The sequence below is a fragment of the Epinephelus fuscoguttatus genome, linkage group LG6, assembly GCF_011397635.1.
Source record: "Epinephelus fuscoguttatus linkage group LG6, E.fuscoguttatus.final_Chr_v1".
NCBI lineage: Eukaryota > Metazoa > Chordata > Actinopteri > Perciformes > Serranidae > Epinephelus > Epinephelus fuscoguttatus.
Window position 1 is genome coordinate 16,393,658 of NC_064757.1, and position 11,977 is coordinate 16,405,634.

Below are 11,977 nucleotides of genomic sequence, written 5' to 3' on the forward strand. Positions count from 1 at the left end.
TTGTCGCGTTCAGAGTTAAACATTGGGGGAAAAAACAATCATTGTAGATTGTTGTATAATTGTTAATTAGAACTGAATCACAAAATGATCAAAGTCTTGTCCCAAAGTTTTTTTTAATTTTATTATTCGATTTTTTTTTTTACACCTAAATAATTACACCAGTCTGTCATATAAATACATAAATACATAAAGAAAGAAAGAAAGAAAGAAAGAAAGAAAGAAAGAAAGAAAGAAAGAAGTGCTCACACTCAATTTGTTTACCCCCTGTAGGTCATACCATACCTTTATTGGTCCATGGCCCAACTTTTGATAACTTTGCTGTATTTTATTTCATTTTTGATAGATATCCTAATAGACTATATTCTATATAATTATTTCAGGAACATTACTGCAGAACACCAAAAATATGTTAATATAGGCCCCATTTAACAGAAAGACTAAACCTGATCTCATACTGATTGGATAAAACGTTACATAGCCAAGGTGAGATGAACAGATGTGTACAAAGTGGTTTTGTCTTCAGGTGCATCATTTCTATAAGGTCACCATGTAAACATAATGGTTTTTGTTGTTTTTTTTTAGCCTACTGACAAGACAAAGTTTACTGATACAATGCTAACAGGCTCTGTCATAAACAGGCCCACACATCGCAATGTACATATAGATTAAACATTACTTACCACATAATATATACATGTATGATTAATAGAGCACAATTTAATATAAAATACAGATGATTTGCACATATGATGATATGGAGCATAGATCATTACTCAGTCTGAAATTACTAAAAGGGGTTTTATTTTTTTCATATCGGACAAATAATTTATTTTAACCATCTTACAATGCTATCACATAATCGCAATACAAATCTAACGTTGATAATGGCACATATAATATTAACTGCAGTTGTTGAGTTGTGTCACCAGTGTGTGGGAGCACTGATCACTACTGGCGTATAAACTGCAGTCTATTAGAACCACGAAGAAGAATAGTGTAACAAGGAAGTTAATATTTTTACAGGAAGCCAGCGGAAGCTGCCTTTTGTTTTGTTTTGTCTTTGTTTTCTGTATCGAATAGGTGGCCATTTTTTCACCACAACTGTTTGCTACATTAGTTAATAGGTTATTGTTAATCTGGTTTGTTTATTTTTAAGTTTATTTCTTATGACAGTTGACGACATTTGACGTTAGCTGGGACCGAGCTTCACACGCTAACAACAGAGCTAACAGGCCCCAAGGCCATCTGTCTATTGTCTGCCCGTCAGTCAAACCTTCATCCTGTTTATATCCAGCAAATAGTTTTAAGGACTAACGTCGTTGGAAACTTTAGATACCACAGTGAACAAAGCCCCAGGCCCGCTGTCATCCGTTCATCGCAAAGGTAACGTTAGCTTTACCGGCTAACGAGAGTTTTTATATTGGCCAGTCAGTTGGCTGACCTCACTAACGGATCGTTTAGTCACAAATACTGACCGTAAAAGGAAACCAACAGTACAACGGTGCGTAGGGAGTTTGGATGACCATGTATGCCCCACCGGGTTCTACTGTCCCTGGAGGCCGGAGGAGGAGAGGAGGCACCTCCCTGCCCAAGCAGCCGGAGCGGAGCCTGGTTTCGGCTCTGCCCGGAGCTCTGTCCATCACAGCTCTGTGCACGGCTCTTGCAGAACCGGCCTGGCTCCGGGTTCATGGAGGCACCTGTCCGAGACAGGAGCTGGGGGTGGCAGATGTCCTGGGCTACATTGACCCCAAGCTTCTGGACGGTGAGGACCAGCACAAGTACATTAAAACCTGCAGCAGAGATCAGTTGTAGCTCACTTGTAATGCTTTGTGATGTCCGTGTGTCCTCCAGATTACTGTGTTAACCCGCAGACCATCTTGCTGCTGAGGGTGATCGCTGCCTTCTGTTTCCTGGGCATTCTGTGCAGTCTGACTGCTTTCCTCTTGGATGTGTTTGGACCCAAGCACCCTGCGCTAAAGATCACACGCAGATATGCATTTGCACACATCCTCACAGGTATTATTAATCTGTCACACTGGAGGTTTTTTTTCCAGGTCTGTTCATTTTTTAGAAAAAACAGTCTGTGATCTTGTTTTCTTTGTCTCTCATCAGTGTTGCAGTGTGCCACAGTCATAGGCTTCTGCTACTGGGCCTCAGAGCTCATCTTGTCCCTGCAGCAGCAACACAAAAAATACCACGGCTCTCTCATATACGTCACTTTTGCCATCAGCTTCTACCTGGTGGCAGGAGCAGGTGGAGCCTCTATCCTCGCCACAGCTGCGAACCTGCTGCGCCACTACCCCACCGAGGAGGAGGAGCAGGCTTTAGAGCTGCTGTCGGAGATGGAGGATAGCAGTGAAACTTTTCCTGCTGATTATGACATTGCCAATCAGTTTCAGCCACCACCTGCCTACACGCCCTAATGCCGCAAGACTGGCCTTGTTAACACTCGCTTCTCTCTCAGCACGGCTATTGGCTTGATGAGCAAACCCCACTCTTTATCAAATGGATCTCTTCGCAAATACTCTCCATAATGAACACAGCGTGCGCGGTTAGTGCACAAACTTCTTGACTGACAGTGCTTGGGTGCATGAAAGCTTTCTTTAGTGGTGACAGAAAATTAGGAGATGATTCTTACTTTCACCACTGAAGTTGTTAGTGATTTGCATGTAAATGGCTTTTAGGATTTGGTTCTTACAAGTAAAGCAAACTAAACTGCAAGGAGTGCTCAATGTGGCTCATCACAAGTAATATGAAACAGCCACAGCCTGATCAGTGCCAATTATTGAGGCTGGGCTGTCGGCAGATTGTCAGCAGTTGTATTGCTCTCGGTTAGATCCTGGATGGAGCTTTGTAAAGCATCATTTTGATTTAAATTTTGATATGCTTGCGGTGTGTATGTTTTTATTTCCCTGATTCATCAAAATGCAGAAATACACTGAGAAGATTATTTTAGACATTTCTTTCATACAAAATATCAAAACGGACCTTATTATTTATTATTTAGTTGTCTGTGCTGTGTCTTACTTTCTTCCATTTGCTTTGTAGACACCCGTCACTGGTTTAGTCTTATTCAATCACATATTTACTTGAAATAACACGAGGAAATTGTCCAAAAAAATGTGAGATCTGTCTTTGTGGTGTTTTAAAAAGGATGATGGCCTGTGTTATGTGTCGAGAGCTAACAGCCATGGAGAAATTGAGAAACATATCTGCGTGTTTCTCAATAAGACATTCAGTAACAGGAACCTCACAGCATCAGTTGGTTGTGTCATGTTTCTTGTATTTGATTTAAAAAACAAAAAACGAAACCTTGTTTGTACTTTGTGATCACCATACGTGACAGTTTCAGTATGTGTTTTTTTATGCATGAGTTATTTTGTGGGAAAGTTTTAAACCTTCAGGCAGAATTGTACAAGAACATCACACACAAGGTGCCAGCTGAGGCTTAAAATTGTGATTGATGTGGTGACTCTAGTTGGTTGTATATTGTTCTCTTTTACCCCATTTCTGCATTTTGTTCCTCAGATTGTCATCATATACTTTCATCACCAGTATGTAAATATTGATTGTTTCTACATAAAAAGTGGTCATAGTAAAAATTAATGCCATATCTTGCCTCATGCTTGTCATCTGTAAGCTGAATCCTGGGTTCTTCACTAACTACAACTCCTCCACTCAATGCAGCCGATAGGCAGGAGCGGTGGTTTTGATTTAACGGTATATTGACTTTGACATTTCCGTCTGACCAGGGTATTTCTGGGTTTACCGTCTAGACATTGTAGACGCAACATGGCATTACAGCAAGTAAGAGCCTTATAACCTAATAGACTTTAAAGGGCAGGCAGTATGCCTTGTACTGTATAAAGGCATAGCATCCACTGCTTCCTTATCAAAATTCACTAAGAAACATTTTCATTAAAACATGCACACAGATGCAGAGTTGTGTAAAAGATACCAGTCAACTGCTCTCACTCATAAAACTATATTAAAATGTTTTAATAATTTCTGCAGGTTTCTCCAAATAGCTGTCATACTAATCTAAATGGGTCAAGATATTTCATGGGTTAAAGTACTACATGTTTAGATTACTCTAAAGCTAAAGTGTCATTCTGCAGCCAAATGACTTAAGTTAATCAGATGAATAAACAAGGTATTAATAGTGAAGGGTGTGCAGGAGGGGAATAGGCCATTCAAGGCAAAGCAGCAATGGCTCTTCTCAGAACATGGAGCTTACGTGGCAACGTCACTTGGCCACACACTGGTGGTATATATACACTGGCACAGCACTATCAATATTACTACCTTTCAAAGTCTTTACCGGCTCTGAGGTAAACTGTTCAGTTACACTTTCCTCCTACACCAGTGAGACTAAAGCTAAATCATGCTGGCAACCAGGACCTTGCTGTCAAAACAAACACTGGCTGCTCTCTCTCGCCAGCCTGCCTGCTTTGTTCACCATGGTGACTATGGCAACTGGGGGAATACCAATATTGCAGTGGTAAGTGAAACATATCAATATAGGGCCAGGAAGAAAAGTAGACAAACTGATAGTGTGGGCGTTATTGTGAACTGTGAGTTACATTTGGTTTGTGACTCATAATGTAATGCAGGTTTTCTCAGGATGTGGCTGGTGGGATGGGACTGATGTCCATGAGGGAGTATAGTGAGTATCAGGATTTCACATCATTGCATGAACGTATCACCATGCAAAGATGGTAATTCACAACTCTGTCTTCAGCACCATGTACCACCTGAGCCGTAACGGTGCTCGCTTCCAGATGTTTGCTCCGAATCAACAGCAAATGCATGTGATGGACCACATGAGGAAGCAGCCTGGCTCTGGAGAGAACCGGTAGGCTTGTTAGGAAACATTAGTGATACACTTTGAGATGGATCAAGGTTATAGACGGGTCCAGAGGCTGTTTAGAGTTGTGCATTTAATACACGTGACTTGACTAATTCCATAATGTAGTATTTATGATTATTTCTGGCCATCACATAGGAACATGATGACGGAGTCAGCTCGCTTCAGTCATGGTCAGGGAATGATGCAAATGCAGGACCTGTCCAAGCTGGACGTCAACAGCTTTGATGGCGTCATCTTCCCTGGAGGTCACGGCATCATCAAGAATCTGTGAGGAATAATGAGTTATGATGTAATCACTCTGACACTGTTTAGAGGATGAAGATAGAGAACTAATTGTAATATATCACTCTCAACTCTTTAGGTCCTCTTTTGTGAAGGATGGCAAAGATTGCAAGCTGCACAATGATGTGGAAAGGGTGCTTAAAGACTTCCACCGCTCACGCAAGCCTATTGGGTATGTATCATGCATTTACAGTACAAGTCAATTGCTGATGAAGCAATACTGTGTAACTCTACTCATGCACAATATAGGTTGAAGTATTAGGGCAGCAGTGTGTGACATTGTGGCTTTGGGTGCCTTTTTTCAGATGTAAAATTCACATTTTAAATCCAAGCATGAGGCAATATTGCAGACTGTCACCGATTGGTACCGCACTTTAAATCAGATTACATTAGATTACATTAAACTAGATAAACACACAAGATTTCAACGATCCCTGTAATGGAATTAGGACATTAGAGCAGCTGTAGAAAAGATAAAGGTCAAACAGTGAATACTGAGCCGTTTAGATGTAGATAAATAAATAACATTACAAATTTTATTGACAATTTTTGCTCAAAATGTTGCAGATATGAAGTTTGGGGGAAAAATTATTATTACTAGATCTGCTAGTATCAACTAAATTGCATTTGTTGTTTGTTATTACTAAAGTCCTTTTTAAAATTAACAACAAAAACAGTCAGTAAATGTGTCACTTTGTGTTTCCTGTTGAAATACAGTAGCTGATAGGAAATAAACAGGGACCACAGCTGTTGCTCTACTACAACTAAAAATTATTATACCAATAGTTATGGCATATTTCTGTGAAGATACATTCATTAAAACATAAACAAAATACGCAACATAAAATATTCACAAATATAAGTTGATGCAACACAGGAATACTCCACCCACAAAATGAACATTTGTTTATCAATAAGTCATGCCATGCTACTTTGAATTCATGGAGAAAAGTGTGAAAATATAGATTTATTGATTGATTGAGGACCACTTTTAACAGCAGCAAAACTATATGAAAACATCTGTGTATGACTGGATAAATCAGAGTTGGATTATGCTGCAGGAGTTGTGTGAGAGTTTGTAAATGGATGTTTTGATATAGTCCCCAATTAATCAATAAATCAATATACTCTCCATTTGCCATGGAGGCGTGCAAGAAAAACAAAGCTTTTTTTTCACATATTCAGTGTAACACAACATGACTGTACAAATGGTCATTTTGTGGGTGAAGTCTTTCCTTAAGAGGTGCATCTGCTTAAATCTGCTGAAAGTCTCCAGGTTGGCTCAGCAGACACAGGAGGAAGAGCAGGTGTGGTACAAACAGTCTGACTCTAACCCTAACCCACATACAGTGGGTGATCTGATACAGCATGACTGATCCTTTTCTGCTACAGTGGCAAATGTGGAGTGAAGGGTCAATGAGGGGCAGTTGTGCAGCCCATGGTGCAGACAGGTGACAGGGTCAGCTGAGGGGACACCCATGTGCACAAAGGCAGGTCTGAGATGACAGGAGACGCAGGATTACAGGAATTAAAGAGTGGCGTTGGCGGCAGAAGAGGAGGAAGAAGAGGATGAAGCAGTTGTCACCGTGACAACACGAGGTTAAAAAGTATGTTGAGTTCTGACCTCAGCCCAGCCATCATTTAAAGGATAATACCTGTGTAATCCTCTCCTATTGCCATTAATACATAGAGTTTGAGCCTTTTAAGATCATGTTATCAAAAATGAAAATACAGTGGAAAAAATGACTCAAAACAACAACAATTTTTTTTTACCCTACAAGTGATAACAAAAGCCGTTTAAGATGTATTGTCGTGCAATGTAGGAGTCGGTATCACTAAACTGTGATTTACATGTTGCTGCTGCAGACAGCAGACACACACCCTCCATTGTTCTATTGTGTCAGAGCTGTAATTGTTGTCTTGATCTGTCGGCAAAACAAGCGGTGTATAAATTTAGAAGCAGACCTACAGAGCCCGGGAGGGTCCATGGAGAGAAAAAATAAAAATAAATTGAGGCTGTGTTTTACTAAATCGAGCACTCGAGATGCTATTGCCTGGCCTCGAGATTGTTTAATTTATTCCCTTGTTTTGGAGAGCTAATTAAGGCAGATATTTCACAGCTTTAGTCAACTCGAAATAACTAGAAATTACTGAATGTCTGTCCAATACACCTGTGACTACAGGAGTATTTAGGGACCGTCCTAAAAGTGCAAAATGACCCATTTCAATACTCAATATTGAATCAATTGTTTTTTAACAAAGAAATCTCAAACCATGGCCAGTATACAGAGTGGCAGTCTGTTACAAGTTCACATCTGTGAATTTGTAAAATAAATAATAATAATTTTTAAAAAGTAGCAAATCATGGTTATGAATGACATATTACCTTAAATGCATTCTTGGAACCCATCAGCTGTATTCAGCGTCTGACTTCCGGCAGATGGTGATACAGCCTCTGGGGGCAGACCCCCGATTTTTTGGCATTCTGGTTTGATTTGGGCGGAGGAGGCGAATTTCCATTTCTGACTTCCATTTATATATAAGTAAATATGCTGAACCATTGCGATGGATTCAGAGTTTGCAGTGACGGCAATTATGTTCCACCTCATTAGTTCACCACATGGAGCGTTTAACCTGGCAACAACTGCAGCCGGCTCAAACGTGATTGATCAATATCACGCGGACTACAAACAGCCTAGCACCGGAAACCAGGGCTCTTCCGTTCTTCTTCCAGAGGCAAGATCTCTGGGGTTTGCCTACAGACTCTAAATTCACTGAATGTAGAGTCTGTATATAGAGACTACCTTAACTGTGCTCATTTCAAAGTTATGATGTCTGCAGCTTGCTCACTCATTTCTATTTTTGATGTGAAACCACCACTAATGTGTCTTTGACATTCCCTCTCAACTTTCACAGTTGGTGTGCGATTGCCCTTAGCAAATCCCTTAGCATCATTACTAATGAACTTTTGCTTAAATATGCACATTTCAAGTTTATAATTTTGATACATCCTTTTTGATGGATATATATTGACAACAAATCACTTGTCATGTGTCTTTGAAAATCCTCTCACAACTTTCACAGCTGGTCATTTGTGGTAAAAGCCCTCAGCAAAACTCTTAGCATCATTATCAAGCCCGATCTCACACCGAGGCTGTCGATATCCGGCGCTTGGACCAAAACATTCTCACTCCAACCTTGTCACATATTGACATGCATGGTCATGGACTTTCCACATCCACATATAATGCGCAAGGGACCCTGGGTGTGGAAAAGCCCTTAGGAAATCCCTTAACATAATCGCCCATGATCCAATCACAACCTTAAACTGACCTTTGTAACACTTATCTCAAGCACCAATTAAACCAAAACAAGGGAATGAATTAAACCATCTCAAGACCACACAATAGTAAAGCAAGGCCAGGCAATAGCATCTCAACTTTTGATTAAGTAAAACATGGCCTCGAATTATTTGTTTTTTTTCTCTCTGTGGCACCTCCTGGGCTCTGAATTAACAACACTTGTGCACAAATTAACCGAGACGAGGGAACGACTTAAATCTCAAGATGTTAGTGCCTGTGAAGTGCTCCAGGAGGACAATTAAAACAGCTCTTCATTATAACAGACTGCACTGAATTTCAACCCCAGCAGACCTTTGTGCTGTCAACAGAGGGATTTAGTGTTTTAAAATTTCCATTTCTGAAAAATGCTCCATGCATCATAGATTTCTTGCTGTGATTTTAAAAAGCTGGATGCTTTTCTTGTGAAAAACAGCTGAACTACATGTTGTGGTCATAGATGCATAAGCTTAAAGGGACAGTTCACCCCAAAACCAAAAATACATATTCTACCTCCTGCCTGCAGTGCTGCTTTTTACTATTAGATTGTTTTGGTGTGAGTTTCAGAGTGTTGTTGCAGATATTGGCTGTAGAGATGTCTGCCTTCTGTCAAATATAAAAGTACCATCAAACAGCAGTGATGTCTCTTTACAGGAGTCATGACCCAGTTACTCAAACCAGTCAAAAGACCTTGTTGTGAGCAGTTTCATGTTGGAGCCATTTTCTTGCTACTGAATGACAGAAGGAAGCGTGTATCTGATGCTAGCTCAACTAGCACCACTAAGCTAGCTAACGTTAGAGCTCAGTCGAGGAGGATCCATTAATGTTTACATCTCACGCTGTTACAAGCCTCTTATCTAAAGTAGATACCAAGTGGCAACCTCCTGGGCTGAAAAATGAAGCTGATGCAGAAGTGCCAAAAACTGCAGTTCCTTAAATGGCCATTGGGGCTGGCTCCAAAACTGACTTAATCCCCATAGACCCCCACGTTAACATTCCCAATTTACGATCAGAAATAAATATGTTGGTGCCTGGTACAAAAAAAGGTTTTGGTCTCTGGAGCCAATTTCAACATGTATGACAAGTGTACAACAGGTGATTTTTTAAAAATAACTCCCCCACTGACATTTTATTAAGGCTTAAATTTATGCATATTTAAGAGCAGGGCTGCTTGAGTCTGCAAGGTGTTACTACAGTCTATGTCAGATTCACCCCTCACTCCTCCACAGCTCCATTTCTCAACCAAATATGATCACTGGCTCAAAAACAAAACAAAACAAAACAAAACGGCAATGGCACAATGCTGACCTAAAAGCTTTGAAACAGCGGTCCACAAACCAGTGGGTGATGTCGCGGTAGTTATGTCCATCATTTTAAACAGTCTATGGTAGATGCATGCTCCCTTCTGTGTGGTAATAGGGTTGGTGGGTATAGTTTGGTTGTAAGAAATTAGTTCCTACATGAAACTGCTTTCAACAAGGTCTGTGGATTATCTTGAGTAACCAGGACATGATTTTTGAAAAGAGAAGTTTTTTTCAAAAAAAAAAAGCTGACTGTCATTATATTCAAGAGAAGACAGACATCTCTACAGCTGATATCTCCAACACTCAGCAACTTACAGCGAAACAATCTCAGCTAATAATTTTGATTCTGGGGTGAATGAAGTATCTGTGTCAGTGGCCTACTTACTGTAAAATACTGGGAGGAAGCAACCCCATCATTTATGGTATTATTAACACCTACACCACTGCGTTATGCAGACTACAAGTTTTGTGACTGAACTGTACTGTTGTATGCATGATATCTTCAATAAATACCAAGTGTATGCATCAAACTGCACCTGCATTTCTTTATAGACACAGCACTCCCACACGGGTGTTTTCACTTTGGCTGATTGTGAGGTCACCATCATCTACATGTCTTTCTAAGGACAATGAAGGTGAAATCTCCCAAACATCTCTGGTTCGCTTGGAAGCCTTTTTTACATGTTATTCCCCACAGTCTCTCCCCATGTTTCCTGTATGTCTGTGCTTCAATTATCAAATAAAAACAACAAAAGAAAGCGAGAGATATCTGTGAAGTCTGTTCGCATCCACTCCTGCCAGGTACAATAAGTGAAATGTGTCTGTTTTGCTAAAGTGCGGGGATGTTGTCTGCCCATAAATATGATTTAATTTACGGGCTGATGGTGATAATAAACAGCTGACACTCTGTAATCTTGCCTCATACTCATCTTTTTCAGTACGCACTGAGCTTCTTATCCCAGTGCTTTTTGCTGGAGGAGCCTTTCTTTTTCAGGTGCTGAATCTCCCCTCTCTGGTAAGGCAATTATTCTCACACCCTGATCTTGTCTCTTAATCTTGACTTAATAAAAACCCCTGCTGACTGTTTCAGACTGGCCAGCATGGCTCCCATGCTGGCCTGCCGCGTGCTGCCCAGCATCGAGGTGACCATGGGCTATGAGCGGGACGACAACACTCGCTGGGGGAACTGGCCTCACACAAACATGGTGCAGGCTGTGAAGAGTATGGGTGCTCGCCACAATGTCCGTGAGCCATACATATCCTTTCAGAGGTCTCTTTTTACTATCAGTCTTCGTTAACTAAACCTACACTGTTCATGTGTGTCTGTGTTTATGTTGTGAAATAACTCCTGCTTTGGCCTTAACCCTCTGTTTTACGAAGCCTATGTGGACGAGAAGAACAAAGTGGTCAGCACCCCGTCCTTCATGTGGGAAACAGAGTATCACTATCACTACATTTTTGATGGCATTGGAAACATGGTCAAACATGTCATGCGTATGTCAACCAAATGATGTGACACTTCAGCCTGGAGAAGAAATAGAGAAAGTTGGTGTTGACGTTTGACATACACCCCTGTACTGTGATGCATTCTTACCTGAAAACATATAAATGCTTTAGTTAAAGAGCAAATGGCTTGTCGTGTATTTGATGGTATTGGTGAATATGTGACATGAACAGTAGGTGAACCAAATCATCCGTATGAGTCCAGGTGACATCTGAGCAGTGCTGCACATCAGAGGGGCTTACCGGTCATTTAATCCATGCTTTTAACTGGGAGCATCATTTCTTACTCACAACAGGCAGGGAGGAATTCACTGTCCTCACAGTGACACATCTGCGTAACAGTGGACAAAAACACAGCTGAAAGCATTTGATCAAAGCTAACATTGAACTCGGAAATTACAGAGTCAGGTCAGCCATTAAATGATTGCTGATGATTAAATGATGGTTGCTTCTGATCTTTTTCTCACAGTTTTGCAGCCGTGCTTCAGCTTCAGGATCATAAACTTACACAAAACTGTACACTACACCACGTAATTTACAAACATAGATTTACAAACCAATAAGTGTTTCTTTGGTCTCATTTAGGCTAAACTAATGATCTATACCTTTCATGTACTGTGGACAGAAACTACTGTACACAGATTTATTACTCTCTCAGTATCTCTGACTAAGATGTTAAA

General features: G+C 40.5%; 2 protein-coding genes across 2 annotated transcripts; both read left to right on the forward strand.

Annotated features, from left to right (window-relative positions):
- The first annotated feature begins 977 nt into the window (after positions 1 to 977).
- On the forward strand, positions 978 to 3,613 carry tmem127 (transmembrane protein 127). The gene is made up of 3 exons (XM_049579383.1): positions 978 to 1,762; positions 1,852 to 2,016; positions 2,113 to 3,613. The coding sequence occupies exons 1-3, from the start codon at positions 1,519 to 1,521 to the stop codon at positions 2,421 to 2,423; spliced, it is 720 nt and encodes a 239-aa protein (XP_049435340.1). The 5' UTR covers positions 978 to 1,518; the 3' UTR covers positions 2,424 to 3,613.
- Positions 3,614 to 4,274: 661 nt separating this feature from the next.
- gatd3l (glutamine amidotransferase class 1 domain containing 3, like) lies at positions 4,275 to 11,977 on the forward strand. Its single transcript, XM_049578741.1, has 7 exons — positions 4,275 to 4,501; positions 4,614 to 4,666; positions 4,742 to 4,855; positions 5,006 to 5,137; positions 5,232 to 5,324; positions 10,885 to 11,050; positions 11,171 to 11,977. The coding sequence occupies exons 1-7, from the start codon at positions 4,385 to 4,387 to the stop codon at positions 11,303 to 11,305; spliced, it is 810 nt and encodes a 269-aa protein (XP_049434698.1). The 5' UTR covers positions 4,275 to 4,384; the 3' UTR covers positions 11,306 to 11,977.

Bases quoted from the DNA above. Each gene is read 5' to 3' on its own strand.
- gatd3l (XM_049578741.1), top strand. From the start codon at position 4,385: ATGCTGGCAACCAGGACCTTGCTGTCAAAACAAACACTGGCTGCTCTC. The intron at 4,667-4,741 runs GTGAGTATCAGG...CTCTGTCTTCAG, and splicing joins GATGTCCATGAGGGAGTATA to CACCATGTACCACCTGAGCC. The intron at 5,138-5,231 runs GTGAGGAATAAT...TCAACTCTTTAG, and splicing joins CACGGCATCATCAAGAATCT to GTCCTCTTTTGTGAAGGATG.
- tmem127 (XM_049579383.1), top strand. From the start codon at position 1,519: ATGACCATGTATGCCCCACCGGGTTCTACTGTCCCTGGAGGCCGGAGG. The intron at 1,763-1,851 runs GTGAGGACCAGC...TGTGTCCTCCAG, and splicing joins TGACCCCAAGCTTCTGGACG to ATTACTGTGTTAACCCGCAG. The intron at 2,017-2,112 runs GTATTATTAATC...GTCTCTCATCAG, and splicing joins ATTTGCACACATCCTCACAG to TGTTGCAGTGTGCCACAGTC.